The sequence below is a fragment of the Cotesia glomerata genome, linkage group LG9 (genome assembly GCF_020080835.1).
Source record: "Cotesia glomerata isolate CgM1 linkage group LG9, MPM_Cglom_v2.3, whole genome shotgun sequence".
Taxonomy (NCBI): Eukaryota; Metazoa; Arthropoda; class Insecta; order Hymenoptera; family Braconidae; genus Cotesia; species Cotesia glomerata.
Window position 1 is genome coordinate 16,351,018 of NC_058166.1, and position 20,684 is coordinate 16,371,701.

A 20,684-nucleotide genomic window follows, 5' to 3' on the forward strand; every position below is an offset into this window, starting at 1 on the left:
CATGCACTTTTGATATATTTTTCATACATACATATATATAATATATATAAATATATGAAAAATTGATGTGGGTACTCAAATGAAAGGTCTTGATGAGTGTAATGTCGGGGTAGGCTTATATCTTTAAAAATGTCAATAGTTCACAAGATACAAGGTCATTTCTTAATTATTGACATCTTTAAAGATTTAAGCTCACTCCGATATTATACTCATCAAGAGCTTTCATTTGAGTAGCCACATGCATTTTTGATATATTTTTCATATATACATATATATAAATATATAAAATATATGAAAATTGATGTAGGTACTCAAATGAAAGGTCTTGATGAGTGTAATGTCGGGGTAGGCTTATATCTTTAAAAATAATCCACCGAAATATCAGTCATCTCTGCTGTCCCATTCTCAAAATTGAAACTTTAAATATTTAAGCTCACTCCGATATTATACTCATCAAGAGCTTTCATTTGAGTAGCCACATGCATTTTTGATATATTTTTCATATATACATATATATAAATATATAAAATATATGAAAAGTTGATGTGGGTACTTAAATGAAAGGTCTCGATAAGTTTGTCCCAGGAATTTTAAGATCAGTCAGAAATTCAAAGCCAAAAAAAAATCCAGCGTGTTATTTTACCTTTTTTAAGGTTTATCTAGAGATAGAGAATTTTCGAATGCAGCCTAAATATTTATCATAATAAATTGACTATCGGTGAGAATTATATGAAATCCTGGATACAAAATTTTTCTTATTCTCTTTATAATATACATAGATTGTAGATAAATGACACAGTTACTTATTAACACTCTAAAAATTCTTTAGCGCACTAAAGTTCTCAATTATGTGCACAAATATTTTTAATTAAATCACAAACTTTATTAGTTTGAATTAAATCCACGTTAACTATTTCAATGTAACTTTACTATTAATTAATTTTAATTTTCTTCACTTACATTGAAATTAAACATAAACTATTCAACAGTATCCATCAGCGAATAATTACTAAGAACAAGAAAAATTACTTTTTACACGCTTTTTATTAGCTTCACTTGTATGTCAGTTTGTCAGTTTGTCAGTTTGTCAGTTTGTCCAGTTTGTCAGTTTGTCAGTTTGTCAGTTTGTCAGTTTGTCAGTTTGTCAGTATGTAACTCTCCTTCGCATAAAGAGACTACCATAATGATATTATTTAAATTTTGATTATTATCAACCTAGAACCCAGGTGATGACCTTCCTAGTCATCCTCTCTGATTGCCATCCCGAAGTTATATCTCGAAACCAGGTGTTTTCCTCCGTAGGTTTTTCATCGGGAATGGCACAGATAAACCCGTACATCAACCCGAATCCTCTGATGACCTATCCTGAAGTTATATTTCTAAACCAGGTGTTTTCCTCCGTAGATTTTCATCGGGAATGGCACAGATAAACCCGTACATCAACCCGGAATCCTCTGATGACCATCCCGAAGTTATATCTCGAAACCAGGTGTTTTCCTCCGTGGTTTTCATCGGGAATGGCACAGATAAACCTTGTTCATCAACCCGGAATCTCTGATGACCATCCCGAAGTTATATTTCGAAACCAGGTGTTTTCCTCCGTAGGTTTTCATCGGGAATGGAACAGATTGCCGTACATCAACCCGGAATCCTCTGATGACCATCCCGAAGTTATATCTCGAAACCAGGTGTTTTCCTCCGTAGGTTTTCATCGGGAATGGCACAGATAAACCCGCTTACATCAACCCGGAATCCTCTGATGACCATCCCTAAGTTATATCTCGAAACCAGGTGTTTTCCTTCCGTAGGTTTTTCATCGGGAATGGCACAGATAAACCCGTACATCAACCCAGATCGCTCTGATGACCATCCCGAAGTTATATCTCGAAACCAGGTGTTTTCCTCCGTAGGTTTTCATCGGGAATGGCACAGATAAAACCCATACATCAACCCGGAATCCTCTGATGACCATCCCGAAGTTATATTTCACGAAACCAGGTGTTTTCCTCCGTAGGTTTTACACGCTTTATATTAGCTTCTTCCTTGTATGTCAGTTTGTCAGTATGTAACTCTCCGTGGGTAATTTGCGCGCCTGAATATTTTTGATAATCAACAAATAATAGTTTAAAAAACTAAAAATCACGCTTATAAATAAACCAAACTGTAAAAAATAAATAATGTTTAAAAACTAAAAAAAACACGCTTTTATAGAAAGGAAAACCAAACTAAAAAATAAATTTTAATAAATTTAAATTAAGAATAGTGTTAAAATTTCAATAAATGAACAAATTAACAATAGTGTAAATAAAAAATGTATTTTATTTTAAAAGCGTGGGGTGCATGGTGTCAATAGTTATAAAATATTTTATTGACAGATATGAGTAGAGTGATTATCATTTTGATATCTTAAAAAGCACCCTGCACGCTTTTTTAAAATAAAATACATTTTTTTTTATTTACACTATTATTAATTTATATTTATTGAAATTCTTTAACACTATTCTTAATTTAAATTTATTTAAAATTTATTTTCTATTTTTAGTTTGGTTTTCATAAAAAGCGTGTTTTTAGTTTTTTAAACTATTATTTATCAAATTAATTGCTCTATTTTACGCCCAGTTGATTTTTTTGCTTGAAAAATAGAAAAATTATTTTTTTTTTCTACAAATTATTTTGTTGTATAAAAAATTCATCAAAATTTTGTAAAAAATTTTTTTTTATTAATTTTAAAGCTATAAAAAATTTGATGGCGACTAAAAATCATTAATAAAATTTTTACACAAAAAAAAATTAAAAACTTAATTTTTTTGATTTTTTAAAATTAACAAAAAAATTTTTTTATTCAATTTTCAATAAAAATTATTGATTGTTAGAAAAAAATTTTTTTATTAAATTTTCAATCAAAAAATATGTAATTGTTAAAAAAAATTTTTTTTTTAATATAATTTTTATGAAAAAAAGTATTTTAAATCGTGAAATAAAACAATTATCTCCCCATGAGCAAAAAATTAAAAAACTCAATTTTCTTGATTTTTTAAAACTTGAAAAAAATTTATTTTTAAGAAAAAATCAATTTTTTTAATTATTCACTTTTTTAATAAAAAAAAAAAAAAATGTAATTGTTAGAAAAAAAATTTTTCAATATAATTTTTCTAAAAATAAAGTATTTAAACCGTAAAACAAAACAATTATCTCCCTATAGGCAATAACAAAAAAATAAAACTAAATTTTGAAAACAGGTTCGCTTGGCACTGACATCACCTCTGCTAACTCGTGACCCACAAGCAAACAAGTACTCAATAAACTTCGACCCTTACATCCGTGAAGTAATAAGAGAGTCTGAATACATGTCACGTCTGAACTTCAAAATCCCGGAGTTCACTCGCATTATAACCTTCTGCCGAGAAAAAATATTTTTTTCCTACGAGCAGATAAAGAGACTCGTAGAAATTCACGAGCGTATCCACGCTTCAGCCCCAAAATTATTCCTGAACCTTCTAGCGGGAGTTTTCGTCAAACTGGAGCAGACTTTCAAGCCTTGCCTGTCAGTAGTTACCTGGACGTCCCTGGAAATCCCCGAAGTTTGTCAGGAAATCAGCTCAGTTGTTCAGGACATCGAGGTCTTCGTCAGTAAAGTTTGCGCGACAAAAGAGGTCAGGATCGAAGGAATCATCGAAAACATCGCTGACACTGAATTGATCAGCTTGAAGGATTCTCCGCTTAGTCCTGCGGAATTTTCCCAGGAAAATTTCCAATTTGCCATGAACGCCGCAAGAGAAATTGAGGTCAAGTCTACTGCAGTAGAGGCGGCTTTGATAATGATCATCAACAAGTGTCTGGACTTTGTAGAGATTGAAGGAGGTGAAGACATCAATGAAGACAAGTACCGCTGGTTGGATCCTGACCGCGTTAAGCGTGAAATCGGATCACAGTCGCGAATCACCAGGATTTCTATTGACATAAACCGAAAGTCGGTTGGTGATGATACCAAGGCTGTTGATCCCAAGAGTTTCTTGAATCGTATTTGGAATGATTGCATGGAATTGTTCACTTATTACAATAATAAGCTCATTGAAGCTCTTGTTAAGAGCACCAAGAATTCGCTAGAGTTGTTGAAGCGCAGGATTGGTAGTTCCAGGTATTTTATTTTTATAAGGTGGTATTAGATAACTTGTGCCATGATTTTGCTCAATATCATGATCATAATATTAAATTTAAAAAAATAGGACATATTTTTATTTCATTATTAATGTTGAGTATAAAATATTTTGCATATACTAATTTTCATATAATAAATTAATCAAAAAATAAAAACTCTGCTTTATTGAATGATGAATATTGTTAAATTGCACTGTACTTTCTTAAATATTGACATTTTTTACGATATAAGCTCATCCTGATGTTAGACTCATCGAGAGCTTTCATTTGAGTACCCACATGCATTTTGGATATATTTTTCATATATACATATATATAATATATATATGTAAATATATGAAATATATGAAAAATTGATATGGGTACTCAAATGAAAGGTCTTTATGAGAGTAAAATCGGGGTAAATTTGTATCTTTAAAAATGTCAATAGTTCTCAAGATACAAGGTAATTTGTTAATTATTGAGATTTTTTACGATATAAGCTCATCCTGATGTTACACTCATCAAGAGCTTTCATTTGAGTACCCACATGCATTTTTGATATATTTTTCATATATACATATATATAATATATATGTAAATATATGAAATATATGAAAAATTGATATGGGTACTCAAATAAAAGGTCTTGATGAGAGTAACATCGGGGTAAACTTGTATCTTTAAAAATGTCAATAGTTCTCAAGATACAAGGTAATTTGTTAATTATTGAGATTTTTTACGATATAAGCTCATCCTGATGTTACACTCATCAAGAGCTTTCATTTGAGTACTCACATGCATTTTTGATATATTTTTCATATGTACATATATATATAAAATATATAAATATATAAAATACATGGAAAATTGATGTGGGTACTCAAATGAAAAGTCATAATGAGTGTAACATTAGAATGAGCTTATATCTTTAAAAATGTCAATAGTTCACAAGATACAAGGTAATTTGTTAATTATTGACATTTTTTTACGATATAAGCTCATCCTGATGTTACACTCATCAAGAGCTTTCATTTGAGTACCCACATGCATTTTTGATATATTTTTCATATATACATATATATAATATATATGTAAATATATGAAAAATTGATATGGGTACTCTAATGAAAGGTCTTGATGAGAGTAACATCGGGGTAAATTTGTATCTTTAAAAATGTCAATAGTTCTCAAGATACAAGGTAATTTGTTAATTATTGAGATTTTTTACGATATAAGCTCATCCTGATGTTACACTCATCAAGAGCTTTCATTTGAGTATCCACATGCATTTTTGATATATACATATATAATTTATATAAATATATGAAATATATGAAAAATTGATGTGAGTACTCAAATGATAGGTCTCAATGAGTGTAATGTCAAAGTGAGCTTATATCTTTAAAAATGTCAGTAGTTCACAAGATACAAGGTCATTTTTTAGTTATGTAGCTAGAGATAGAATATTTTCGAATGCAGCGTAAATACTTATTATAATAAATTGACAGAAAAAAAGTCAGAGAAAAAAAATTTTTGATTTTTTGGTAGATTTTACTTAACAAAAAGTCAAATATTAATAATCTTCGACTTAAATTCTACAAAATATTAACAAAAAAAAATTGTGCCGCTTGGGTATGATAATTTTTATGATTTTTCTTATTAAAAAAATTTTTACAAGAAAAAATATTCCCCACATAGAAAGTTTGATAATTTCGCAATTTTTTAAGAATATTTGTTCAATTTTAATTTAATTGATAAAAAGAATAAAAAAATTTTAAAAAGTTTGATTTTAAATTTAAATATCACAAAATTGTGTTAATTAGTATTTTCATTTATTTAGGTATAAATTGAGTAAAAAAAGGTTTTTAGTACTCGTGTATGGACGTACACACTCTGCTCGTTGCGCCAACACTCTTAAAGCAATCCAAAAACTGTCATTAGTTAAACAGAATGTAAATAGCTGGCGCTTTATATAAATTTTCATATTAGTAAAATTTATTATCAACAAATGACGTTAAATTTTTTAAATTCGTTTTTAATTAATTTTTTTGATTTTTATAATAGTTAAATTGCTATGCAAAAAATTTTTTTTTATAAGAGTGTATGAAAATAAAAAAATTGTCAAGTGTCTGCTAATTTCAGTATCACAATATAAGTCTTAATACAGGATTTGAATTTTTAAGATTGCTAGAGAGTTAAAAAAGATCTAACTCCGCCACAATAAGACACTTTTAAGAAATAAGATATATGATATTGTTGGATTATTTTTTTTATTAATATTAGATTTTGTTTTCAGCATGCTGAGTGACGGGTTTAAGAATGAGGGAAATCCGTTGCTGCTGACTCAGTTTATTCTACAAATTCCGACGATCCTCGAGATACCCAGCGTCGAAGAACTCAATAATCATGTGCAATTGGTTGTGAAAAATTTAATTCAAGTGCATGATTGCATTATCATGTGGGGCCAGAGATATTCCAGGGTGAAAAGATCTAAAGATTCCGATGGTAATTGTTTTGTTTATGTTGAGCATTGGAATTAAATTGCTCGACGGAAATTGAGCGTTAAAATATAATTGTTTCTCTTTAGTAGATAAGATTTTAGAATTGTGGTGGATTATTTTAAGAACTTGAGAGTTTATATTGAAATTTATTTAAAATTTTGGGGGAAAATTCAAAATTTTAGTAATTTTTACAGAAATTTTGAAATTTAAGTAATAAAAGAATGAATTAATATTAAAAAATAATTTTTTTATAAAAAATAAAAAAATAAAAAGCGAAAGCTTTAAATCGTTATTTGGTACCAAGAATTTCAGGTGAATAAACAGGAGCAATTAAAAAAAAATTTAAGGACATGACATTTAGATTCACACGGAAAAAAGTAAACTGTACACTGATAAAAGGATTTGTTTATATCTAATAAGCTTTATTAATTGTTAATAAATGATTTTTTCACATCATAGGATTTAATAAATATTTATTAATAGTTAAAAATAATAGTTGAAAAAAAAAATAAAAACACGCTTTTTATAGAAAACCAAACTAAAAAATAGAAAATAAATTTAAATTAAGAATAGTGTTAAAAATTTCAATAAATATAAATTAATAATAGTGTAAATAAAAAATAGTATATTACACACCTAGGGAAGTAAAGTAAGAAATGTCTCAGATCACATATAGTTGTTGGCCGAGGCGAAGCCGAGGTCAACAAACATGTGATCTGAGGCTTTCTTATTTACTTCCCGTGGAGTGTATACTATTTTTTTGTCCGACGAAGGCGGAAAGCGGCAACTTAGTTTAGCGCAGCGGGACGAAAGTTGTCACTTTCCGCCCGGAGGGCAAAAAAATGTATTTTATTTTTAAAAAAGCGTGAGGTGCATGGTGTCAATAGTTATAAATATTTTATTGACAGATATGAGTAGAGTGATTATCATTTTGATAATATCTTAAAAAGCACCCCACGCTTTTTTTTAAAAATAAAATACATTTTTTTTATTTACACTATTATTAATTTATATTTATTGAAATTTTTAACACTATTCTTAATTTAAATTTATTTTCTATTTTTTAGTTTGGTTTTCTATAAAAAGCGTGTTTTTAGTTTTTAAACTATTATTTATTTTTACTTTTAGTTTGGTTTATTTATAAAAGTGTGATTTTTAGTTTTTAAACTATTATTTGTTGATTATCAAAAATATTCAGGTGCGCAAATTACCCACGGAGAGTTACATACTGACATACTGACATACTGACATACAAGTGAAGCTAATAAAAATAATTATTTATAAATATTATAAATACGGGGAATCAGAGTTCGATTTCGGAGAGCGAGCCTGAGAAACGGCTACCAGAACCAAGGAAGGCCGCAGGCGCGCAGATTACCCACGGAGAGTTACTGACATACTGACAAACTGACAAACAAACTGACATACAAGTGAAGCTAATATAAAGCGTGTAATAAATTATTTATTAAATACAATTTATTAAATGTTAATAAATATTTTTTATCAGTTAATAAGTAATTTATTGAGCACAATTTATTAACTGTTAATAAATATTTATTAATGTTTAATGAATATTTGTTAAGTGTTAACAAAAATTTATTTAAAATAAAAAGCAAAAATAGCAATTTTCTTTTGACACTTTTTATAACCCTATAGCTGGAATATATGATAATAATTCAATTCACTAAATAAATTAACCTTTGTAATATTTAAAAATATAAAAGATAATTATGAGCTGTAATAGAATTTGGTATTTTACAATAAACGTTATTATAATGTAATATAATTAATGCAAATAATTTATAAAGATGATTTTTATTTATAAGCAATCTTTTTATCATATGACATTGCAAGCGAAACAAATTCACTTAAAAAAATATTTATTAACTGTTAATAAATATTTGTTAACTATTAATAAATACTTATTAACTATTAATAAACGCACTTTTCTCCCAAATAAAGATTTATTGAATGTTAAAAAATATTTAATAAATTAAATATTTGTCTTCAAATAAATTAAATTATTAATAGTTAATAAATCCTTCTATCAGTGTAATATTCATTCGGATTCCGGTTAATTTTTAAAGTTTCAAACAGTAAAGCGGACATCGGGGTGGCAAAAATATAAATATTACAGAAATTAATGTAGAAAGTATAAATTTATTTATTTTATTTATTTACTTCTGGTAAAACATTCTATAGAGGTGCAAGAAGCACCTGTGCATAGACACCAGAAAAATATAATACATTTATAAAAATTAATACATAATATTAAATTAACTAAGTAAGTAGTGTACAGAGTATATTAAGAATAATTTTACAGAATTTTTACATAAATACAATTTATCATGAATTAAAGTATTATTGATCTTATCCACCTCACAATATGCTTTCTTAACCATTTATTATAATTTAGCTCTTTCAGATTACTAGGAAGTAAATTGAAGTAAATTGAAGCCATATCAAAGCAAATTTTAAGGGAGTTGGGAAAGAACGGATAGGGGAAAGGGGGGACCTACTCAGTGGGAATTTTTCCGTAATTGAAAAAATAATCAGACAGCCCAGACTGGGAATCGAACCCAGATCTCTCGGTTACGCGCCAAGGGCTCTACCAGTTAAGCTATCCGAGACAAGTACTGACTACTTTATTCAGTCACGTATATATATATATATATATATATAAAAATATATATATATATATATATATATATATATATATATATATATTTAATTGCAATATAAATTGCACTTTTAGTACTTATTGTTCTATGAATTTTTGGTAATGTTAACTGTCTAGATCTTGTATTGATTACTCTATCAGAGTAATAAAAGCCATAAAAGCCACAATTTATAATTTAATATCCAAAATAAGTGATTAGTAGCTGTCATTATAGTAAATAACGACTCTTTCATCTTAAAAAATTACAGTTTCAAACAGTAAAAATTGCCATTTCAATATATAGTCGATATTATGAGAAGGGGAACTCAGATGAAAGAGAAGGGGGTCCCACTCTGGGAGAATTTAACATTTGAAACAGTAAAAATTATACTTTTAAAATATACATTTTACCAGTCCAAGCAAGTCAATAATTACAGTTTGATTTTTAGCGTTGCGTTTAAAATTTACCATTTTACTTTGTAAATATTGACGTTGCTTGTATTAGAAATTTACTAACTTTATTTTATACTTTTTACATATCATAAGATCATTTTTTAGGTACGAAATGATAAATATCAAAGTCTGAATTCTTAATTATTATACTTAAACATTTTAGACATTTACATAGCGAATATTACTGTTTGAAATAGTATTGTATGAGGATGGTTTTACTTGTATCACTGTAGAGTGTTTTACAAGGGAGGGTGGGGAATTATTGTCTCTCCACTTTTTTCTCCGCAATATAATCTCTCAACCCCGTCATTATAACTCTCAACCACTTTTTTCGTCCCCACCCCCTGCATGTCGGGATTTTTTCTTTCATGCCCGACACACATGTGCTGCGACTGTGGCCGACTTACGCGTTATAATCAGTACCTGCATTTGCATTACGGTCTTAAATAGTATGGAGGTACTTCTATAATGACATTTTACCTCCATAACTATATGGGAAAACCACAGAAAACCCGACCGGTACAGAGGCTGGCAATGAAACGCACATATTCTTAGTTTATAATCATTAAAAATATTGGTGCGCGCCGGAATCGAACCCTGGTCCCACTCTTTCGAAATGCAGGTACCGAGCCGATTAGGCTATTGCCAACCTCTGTTTGAAATAGTATTTTCTTCCATGTAAAAAGTAAATTATAACGTTTAAATGGTAAATATTATAACGTGAATAGTAAAATCACGATTTTACTGTTTGAAATGGTAATTTTTAGCAGTTGATCATTACTTATTATAAATCGACTGTTATTTATTACAGTTTACTTTTTTCCGTGTACCATTAATAAGTAAATATTTATTTCGCGTATATAAACTGCGGTTGCCGATTCATAAGTTTTTTATTTAAAAAAAAATTCATATTGATGTTAACATCAATATTTGTTTGTGGTAAACTTTTTTAGAAATGAAAAATATTTATTGAGACTTTTTTATGTCATATTTGAACCTAAAATGTCACGCGTGGATAAACTGTCTATTTAATTTTGAATTTATGTTTTAGATAAGGAAAAATCCTCGAGGACATATCATCAAATAATATCTGATCATAAAGAAATAATTCGTAGTACCATCAGATTTCAAGCAATCATTTTAATTCTTCGAGATGATATTAATCATTTGAAAAATGTAATCCTCTTTTATTAAATTTTCACACGCTAAATTTTTTTTTAATATTTTATAATAATAATAATTTATGAATTGATTAGAGGTATACAGAAAAGTATTGCTATGTTTGGTCAGAAGATCGCACCGCAGATCTTCAAAAATTCGTCGACTCAGATCCCGACACTCAGACAATACGAGAAAAATTTATAATGTTTGAAAATTTGATTAATGAAATCAACAATATTCCAGCGCGGCATTTGGTTGGTCCTGTTGAAATTAACATGGGTAAAAAAACGCTAAAAAAAATAATTTAATTAAAGATAAAAAAGTTTTAAAAATTAAAAAATATATTATGCATTGATAGAAAATTTATGTTGACTCAAGAGATATTTTCTTGATCTAAGAATTTATTTTGGAAGACAAATGATTATTTTATTTCAAAAATTTCTTGTCTTGGTTTAAAATAACATTACCGTTTAAAAAAACTTTAAATATTTTGTTTAAATAATAATTTCTTCATTCAAGATGTTATTGAAGTAAATAAAAAATTTTTTAACTTCCCGCTAAGAAAATTGAAGATTTTCAAAAATCGGGAAGTTATTGTTTTCACCCCGTTTGGTAAAAATCGAGTTTTCATCAGATCTTGACGTTTGAAGGTCACAGAAAGCTTCCCTGACTATCCCCGCGAGGTTGTCACGGTGTGTGTGTGTATGTGTGAAAATATGTGAACTGCTTATAACTTTTGAACGGCTTGACCGATTTCATTGCGGTTGGTGCCATTCGAAAGGGCTTGACTAAACTTAGATTTTGAAAACTATTTGGACCGATTCAGATGAATAGATTTTGAGAAATCTTAAGAAAACTGAAAAAAATTTTTTTTTCAAATGTGGTTTTTTAGAATAACTTTTAAACGGCTTGATGGTTCAATTCCAAAAACTAATCAGCTCTTAACCTCAAAAAACCACGTCGATCGCCACCAGTCCGGTCAAAATCGGTTGATTTATTCGAGAGATATCGTGAACGAAAGAAAACCGAAAAGTGTTTTACACGCTTTATATTAGCTTCACTTGTATGTCAGTTTGTTTGTCAGTTTGTATGTCAGTTTGTCAGTAACTCTCCGTGGGTAATCTGCGCGCCTGCGGCCTTCCTTGGTTCTGGTAGCCGTTTCTCAGGCTCCCTCTCCGAAATCGAACTCTGATTCCCCGTATTTATAATATTTATAAATAATTATTTTTTATTATTAGCTTCACTTGTATGTCAGTATGTCAGTATGTCAGTATGTAACTCTCCGTGGGTAATTTGCGCGCCTGAATATTTTTGATAATCAACAAATAATAGTTTAAAAACTAAAAAGTCACGCTTTTATAAATAAACCAAACTAAAAAGTAAAAATAAATAATAGTTTAAAAACTAAAAACACGCTTTTTATAGAAAACCAAACTAAAAATAGAAAATAAATTTAAATTAAGAATAGTGTTAAAAATTTCAATAAATATAAATTAATAATAGTGTAAATAAAAAAATGTATTTTATTTTAAAAAAAGCGTGGGGTGCTTTTTAAGATATTATCAAAATGATAATCACTCTACTCATATCTGTCAATAAAATATTTATAACTATTGACACCATGCACCTCACGCTTTTTTTAAAATAAAATACATTTTTTTTTATTTACACTATTATTAATTTATATTTATTGAAATTTTTAACACTATTCTTAATTTAAATTTATTTTCTATTTTTTAGTTTGGTTTTCTATAAAAAGCGTGTTTTAGTTTTTAAACTATTATTTATTTCGAATAACTCCGAAATTCCTAGCGCGATCAATTCAAAATTTGAAATTCTTTGTGAGGCTTGAAAAACTGCGTCGAATGCTTCCAACCGCGTAAAAATCGGTTTATTCAAAAGTTATTGCGGTTTAAAAATTCAAAAAATATTGTCTTATCAAATCTCTATCAGACTTTTGAGCTCGAAGAGCTCAAAAGCATAGGAAAGCAATCTCTTTGAGCTCGGAGAGCTCAAAATAACCCATAAATTGTATTTTTAAGCTCGAAGAGCTCAAAAACGTCATTGGTGCAATTTTAAGCGCCTAAGTATGGAATTAGCGGGAAGTTGCAGGGATGGCCTTCAGGGTCAACCGTTTTTCTAATTTTTTTATAGATTTTCGATTTAAAACAATTGTGAAAATAAACCGGTGACGTTAGCCGAGTCGTCTAAGGCGCATGGCCTATAGAGAACTCGGACTGACTTTCCGGTCAGGCGTGGGTTCGAATCCCAAGCTAGTCTTAGAAACCAACTTGGTTGATATTCGGCCCTTGCCGCGTAGGTTAAGATTTTCACAACCCAAAAAGACCCCAACATACCACTCCCAACAGTTAGTCGGCGATATGACCATAGCAGTTAAAACCGACTCTAAATAATAATTAATAAAAAACAAAATTGTGAAAATATAGTAATATTATAATTAAATATTATTACATAAATTTATAGAAATTCACATAGTAAATTAATTACTCAAAAAAAAGCCATCCTTAACACAAGTCGGTAATATCTTGGATCATGTTATCGCCTATCTTGAACCAAGAGACAAAAATTCTTGAATGAAATATATCTACCTCTAGTCTCAAGAGTTTTTTTTTTTTAATTAAGATAGTTAGAAATTTTGAAACAAAAATCAACTTTTGAAGAAAAGATGTTTCTTGAATCAAGATTGTTTTTTTATCAGTGTGCAAGTTCTATGATTTGGAAATTTTTCAAAATTTGGTATCTCGAAAACTATTGGTCGGAAGTTGATCATTATAAAAATGAAATTGAAGCTAAAGAATTAATTTATCGAGAAAAATTTGGACGAATTTTTTATCTCTAATGTTTCAAAAGTTTTGAGAATTCAAAGATTAATAATGAGTTTAAAAAATTAAAAATTTCATGATTTAAATATTTTTCAAAATTTTATACCTAAGGAATAAATGATTAAAATTTTTTTTTTATATGAAATTTTTTCTAAACATCTAATTATAAATTTTTCAAAATTATAAAATTACCATTTTTGGAATTAATTTTTTAATAGCATAAAAATTAAAATAAAAAAAATTTTTTTTGCAAAATACTCTCCAAAGTTTTGCATACTTGATTAATTCTTAAGTTATTTTTATTAATTATTAATTATTAAGTTATTTTTGATAAATTTCAGAGCAACTAAAGCTAGGTTTGTTAGTGGAGGTCAAAAATTGGAAACTGAGCTACGGCTCAATTCTGAGCGGCAATTATAAAACGAAGTTAACTAATATTATAAACTATATTGAGGACAAAAAAAAAGTGCTTTCGCGCGCAATAAATGACCTGGAAGATGTAAGGCTGGCTATGAAGTGTCTAGACGCGATTCGCAATGACTTTATTGACTTGGACCGTCAATTGATTGCGATAGAAGAAACTTATACTTTAATGGCAGCGTTTGAAATTGCGGTATTTGGGGAAGACCAGAATGCCGTCGACGGGCTGCGTTATAGTTTTACAAATATGCTCCAGAAGGCCAAAGAGGTCCAAGGGAAGATTTGTGAGATCCAAGAGCCGCTTAAAAAGGAACTTATAGAGGGTGTGGAGGTTTTGAAGAAAGATGTTGAAAATTTTGATGCTGAATTTGAGCGAAATGGTCCTTTAGAAGAAGGAATTCCCGCGAAAGAAGCTAGTGAAAGGTATTTTAAGTTTATATAGATTGGCCAAAAAAATCAGTTGCTTTTTTTTTTTCAATTTTTTAAAAATTTGAACGCTTAATAGTTATATTAAAAAGTTTATCATCGCAATTTTTGATTTTTTATTTCTAAATTTTATTTTTGAAACTTTGAAGCAATTGAGGGAAAAAATTTTAATGAAATAATTTTTTAAAGGAAATTGAATTTACTACAAAAAAAGATCTTTGTAAATTTTTTGATAAAATAGTTCCTTTAAAAGTTACTTGGGATAGAAGAAGAATTTTTAATAAATTTTAAATTACTTTGCTTTTGATGCCTAGTTTTCAATTTTTAGAATACTAGAAAATCAAGCGCGCTTTTGCCAATATGTTTATTAACGACAATTAAATTGATCAATATTTTCACAAATTTTAGTTAAAATATCACAAATGGACAAAATACGACGTCACTGCTTTATTATTGACATTTTTTAAGATATAAGCTCATCCTGATGTTACACTCATCGAGAGTTTTCATTTGAGTACCCACATGCATTTTTTCATATATTTTATATATATGATATTTCTCATATTTATGAAATATATCAAATATATGAAAAATTCGTGTGGGTATTCAAATGAAAGGTCTCGATAAATGTAACTTCAAGATGAGCTTATACCGTTAAAAATATCATTAGTAGAAAAAATACAACGTAATTTCTTTATTATTGATATTTTTTAAGATATAAGCTCACCCTGATGTTACACTCATCGAGAGCTTTCATTTGAGTACACACACGATTTTTTCTATATATTTTATATATATATAATATTTCTCATATTTGTGAAATATATCAAATATATGAAAAATTCGTGTGGGTATTCAAATGAAAGATCTCGATGAATATAACTCCAGGATGAGCTTATATCGTTAAAAATATCATTAGTAGAAAAAATACAACGTAATTTCTTTATTATTGGCATTTTTTAAGATATAAGTTCATCCTGATGTTACACTCATCGAGAGCTTTCATTTGAGTACCCACATGCATTTTTTCATATATTTTATATATATATGATATTTCTCATATTTATGAAATATATCAAATATATGAAAAATTCGTGTGGGTATTCAAATGAAAGGTCTCGATAAATGTAACTTCAAGATGAGCTTATACCGTTAAAAATATCATTAGTAAAAAAAATACAACGTAATTTCTTTATTATTGATATTTTTTAAGATATAAGCTCACCCTGATGTTACACTCATCGAAAGCTTTCATTCGAGTACACCCACGATTTTTTCTATATATTTTATATATATATGTATATATATATATATATATATATATATATATATATATATATATATGTATATATATATATATATATATATAATATTTCTCATATTTGTGAAATATATCAAATATATGAAAAATTTGTGTGGGTATTCAAATGAAAGATCTCGATGAATATAACTCCAGGATGAGCTTATATCATTAAACATATCATTAGTAGAAAAAATACAACGTAATTTCTTTATTATTGACATTTTTTGAGATATAAGCTCACCCTGATGTTACACTCATCGAGAGCTTTCATTTGAGTACCCACATGCATTATTTCATATATTTTATATATATGATATTTCTCATATTTATGAAATATATAAAATATATAAAAAATTCGTGTGGTTATTCAAATGAAAGCTCTTAATGCGTGTAACATCAGGATGAGCTTATATCGTTAAAAATATCAGTAGAAAAAATACAACGTCTTTATTATTGACTTTTGACTCAAAATATGTTCAACTTCACAAAAACAATCCACTTTTATCAATAAATCCATAATTTTGTATTAAAAATAATTTGTTAACATTATTGCATAAATTATTCCAGCAAGTTAAAAGTTTCTTCATAAGTCCCTTAGTTATAAAAAAAAACTTTCGCAGATTGCTGCTTTTTCAAAGCAGGAACGACGAATTACAAGAGCGCTACCAGACGTACAGTAGCGGAGAGGCGCTCTTCGGATTGGAAGTAACCAATTACCCGGCGTTGGAGAAGCGAAAGAAAGAAATGAACCTCCTGCAAAAATTATACGGGCTCTATTCTCAAGTAATGAGGACCATCGACGGGTATTATGAAATTCTATGGTCGGAAATCGATACCGATGCGATAATTGCGGAGCTTACGGACTTGCAAAACAAGTAAGTACCTGGAGAAAAGTTACTGATAAAAAAAAAATAAAAAAAACCAGCGCTACGGTACCTGAATATTCATGTTGTCAACAAAAGTTTATCTTGTTAGTAATCTAGTTGGAGTTTAAAACATAAATTTTTTCGTTTCTTCGCATGGAACTAGGTGCCGTAAGCTACCAAAAGGGATGCGAGATTGGCCGGCGTACATTGATTTAAAGAAAAAAATCGATGACTTCAACGAAACATGTCCCCTGTTAGAATTGATGGCAAATAAATCCGTCAAAGACCGCCACTGGGACCGTCTGTCAAAGCTCTGTAATTATTTATTTGATATTGAGTCGGATAATTTTACTCTAGCTAACGTTATGCAAGCACCGTTGCTTAAATACAAGGACGACGTTGAGGATATTTGTATTAGTGCTTTAAAGGAAATGGACATTGAGAGCAAACTTAACCAAGTGATTGCCGATTGGTCGGTTATTGATTTGCAGTTTGCTACCTTCAAACAAAGGGGAGAGTTATTGTTGAAGGGCACTGAGACTACTGAGATAATTAGTCAGCTGGAAGACAGCTTGATGGTTATCAGCTCGCTCATGGCCAACAGGTTTGTTTAGCTGGCTAATTGTTAATTAGTAATTGATAATTGATAATTGTTAACTGGATCATGTTCATATTACCACTTCTCATTACACTTTATTGACTATTATGATTTTGGAGGCTTAATTTCCGATATCTCGTCATTTAGGTACAACATGTTCTACAAGAAAGACATACAGTTGTGGCAGAGCAAGCTGAGCAATACTTCCGAAATTCTCGGAAAGTGGCTGACTGTTCAGAATTTGTGGGCTTATTTGGAAGCTGTTTTTATTGGGGGTGATATTGCCAAGCAATTACCCGGAGAAGCTAAACGGTTTAATGTATGTTTAATTTTTGCTTCTAAGAAGGTCTTTTTCGTATAAAAATACGCTCTTTTAACACATAAAACGCCATTTTCAAGTATAGTTATGTTAAAGAATATACTACTGACGCCACCTGTCGGAATTTTTAAGAAACAAAATTAAAAGAGATCTATACTTGACGGTACTGTTAAAAAGATAAGTTGGCTCAAGAAAAAAAATCTTGAACTAAGAAAATCTTCACGGAAAAAAGAAAAATCGGAAAATTACATTATAAATAATAGTAAGTAGCGGCGCATCGTATAAAAAACTAGAAAACTTGCAGTTCGAAATAACATTTTTCTAAATTAAAACTTTGAATGTTAATTTTCAGAGTTTTCAATGTAATGTTTATATTTTATAATGTAATTCTTACAAAATCTGTAATAATTACAATTTGAAACTGTAATTTTTCCAGTTTTTATTATGAAGCGCCACGTTACATTATATAATGTAATTTTTCTATTTTTATTTTTTCTGTATTTTTGAAGAAATTGATGATCTTGAATAATGTAGAATAATTTTTGAATCAAGTAAAATTTAACAAAATTTTCTTCGCTCAAGAATTTTTCAACTTGAAATAAGATTATAAAATTGTTTTCTTGGTTAAAAAATTTTTTTTTTGAGTAAACTTATTTTTTTAAAATTAATTTTTATAATGTTCATACACTGAGAGAAAAGTGCATAGTTAACTGAATTATAACATCACAATTATGAAAATATAGTTTTCTGAACTTTTTTTTTGTAGTTACTTAAACTATGCATTAGTTTAAGTAACTATTGATAAATAGTTATATCGACTATATTTTAATAAATATGTTTTTGTTATCGCGTTAAACAAAAAGTTATTAGGTGACTGAAAGGTTTTTACGGACGACGTCTCAGATAGCTAAACTGGAAGAGCCCTTAGTGCGTAACCAAAAGATCCGAGTTCGATTCCCGGTCCAAGCTATCTGAATTATTTTTTCTGTTTTCTGAGTTAAACTTAATCAAGATGGCTATTAAGCTGATATTTAACTGAAAATAGTTTAAGTAACTATCTACTGAGGTTCAATATAATAAATAATGTTAGGTACAAGAACTGCAATTAAATAGTGGTGATGCTATTTAACTAGATTTTCCTAGTTCAGTTGACCATATTTTTCTCTCAGTGTATAAAAAAACTTTTGAATATATTTTAATTTTGTAAAAAAGGCTTTTTATCAAAAAAGATCTCTTTAAAAAGCGACAATTTAAAAATATTACTAGATTTCATTAGTTATTATTGGATTTATTAATTATTGAAAAATTTATTATTCATTACTAATAATATTTTATTATATTACATTTATTATTGTTTATTAATGAATTAAATGAGTTTATTAATAAATAAATTAATTTCTTCCAGAATATTGACAAAGCCTGGGTGAAGCTAATGTATCGCGCCCGAGAAAAAATGAACGCCGTGGAAACTTGCACAGGCGACGAAACAATGAGTCAGTTGCTCCCGCACCTTTTGGAGCAGCTCGAGTCCTGCCAAAAATCTCTCAGCGGGTATCTTGAAACTAAGCGTGTTGTGTTCCCGAGATTCTGTTTCGTCTCGGACCCGACGTTGCTGGAGATTCTTGGCCAAGCTGCCGACAGTCACACCATCCAGAACTACCTGGACGGCTTTTTCGATAACGTCGCCAAGGTAAGTAAGTCTTACAAATAAATAAGTATTTATTAAGTCTAATAAATACTTATTAACTATTAAAAAATGTACTTTTTTCCCAAAGAAATATTTATTGAATGTTAAAAAATATTTATTTAAATTTAATAAATTAAATAATTGTCTTTAATTAAGTTAAATTATTAATAGTTAATAAATCCTTTTATCAATGTACAAAAATAAATTCAAAGATTAATTTTTCTGCTTTCAGCTCGAGTTTTCTGCCAGCGAGTACGATAAAGTCCTGGCGATTTTCTCTCGCGAGGAAGAAAAAGTCTTGCTGGACCCCCAAGTACTCTGCACAGGGGGCGTAGAAAACTGGCTAAATGTCCTGTTGAAAGTCCACCAGCAGTCGGTAGGCGACGTGATATCACAAGGTCTCCAGTTGCTTGCAAATCCTGAGACTGTTATCCTGACTCTAATCGAAGAATCGATTCTCCAAGTATTTTTTTGCTTCTTCATACTTTGTTTGAGTTTCAGAAAAAATAAAAAAAAATAAATAAATTTAGGTCGCGCTATTAGCACTTCAAACACTTTGGACCCGAGACTCAGAAACAGCAATAACGTCGTCTCGTCGGGATAAAATGATAATGAAGAAAACAAATCAATGGTTTTTAGATTTGCTTAATGGGCTTATTGAAGTTACGGTTAAAGATCTAACCCAGTATCAGCGAGCTAAGTACGAGGCACTCATTACCATTCACGTTCATCAAAGGTAAGGAAAGGCTCCTTTGGTTCACTCTCAACTCGTTCTTCTTTGGCCCTCATACCGAAACTCCTTTACATTTATTGAAACTTTCTTACTCCTTACTCTTCCATTACTCCATTTAATCATCAACCAAAACTAAAGTTAACATTTAATTCCTCGATAAACTTTCAGAGACATTTTCGACGAGCTATGCAGACTTAAAATACGGAGTATTCAGGACTTTGAATGGCTTAAACAAGCTCGATTTTATTACAACAACCAAACGGAAAATGTTGATATTAAAATAACTGACGTTGATTTTATTTATCAAAACGAGTTTCTGGGCTGCACCGACCGCCTTGTTATTACGCCTCTTACTGACAGATGTTATATTACTCTTGCGCAAGCAGTTGGTATGATTTTAATTTTGTCAATTTTCAAGCCTATTTTTTTTTGGAAAAAAAATTTTTCAATTACCAATGTTATTATTAATATTTTAAAGATACATAATTGAGAAATGACCTTGTATCTTGTGAACTATTGACATTTTTAAAGATATAAGCTCATCCTGACATTGTACTCATCGAGACCTTTCATTT

The 20,684-nt window shown here is 29.2% G+C and overlaps 1 protein-coding gene across 1 annotated transcript in view; it reads left to right on the forward strand.

Annotated features, from left to right (window-relative positions):
* Nucleotides 1-20,684, forward strand: part of LOC123272269 (dynein axonemal heavy chain 8) — an 89,243-nt gene that overhangs the window by 15,871 nt on the left and 52,688 nt on the right. The window contains exons 11-22 of the mRNA XM_044738966.1: nucleotides 3,240-4,138; nucleotides 6,437-6,645; nucleotides 10,805-10,929; nucleotides 11,010-11,193; nucleotides 14,099-14,600; nucleotides 16,527-16,781; nucleotides 16,936-17,376; nucleotides 17,518-17,689; nucleotides 19,095-19,379; nucleotides 19,609-19,839; nucleotides 19,907-20,112; nucleotides 20,278-20,498. Coding sequence (XP_044594901.1) covers nucleotides 3,240-4,138; nucleotides 6,437-6,645; nucleotides 10,805-10,929; nucleotides 11,010-11,193; nucleotides 14,099-14,600; nucleotides 16,527-16,781; nucleotides 16,936-17,376; nucleotides 17,518-17,689; nucleotides 19,095-19,379; nucleotides 19,609-19,839; nucleotides 19,907-20,112; nucleotides 20,278-20,498 — 3,730 coding nt within the window. The remainder of the gene's footprint in view (nucleotides 1-3,239; nucleotides 4,139-6,436; nucleotides 6,646-10,804; nucleotides 10,930-11,009; nucleotides 11,194-14,098; nucleotides 14,601-16,526; nucleotides 16,782-16,935; nucleotides 17,377-17,517; nucleotides 17,690-19,094; nucleotides 19,380-19,608; nucleotides 19,840-19,906; nucleotides 20,113-20,277; nucleotides 20,499-20,684) is intronic.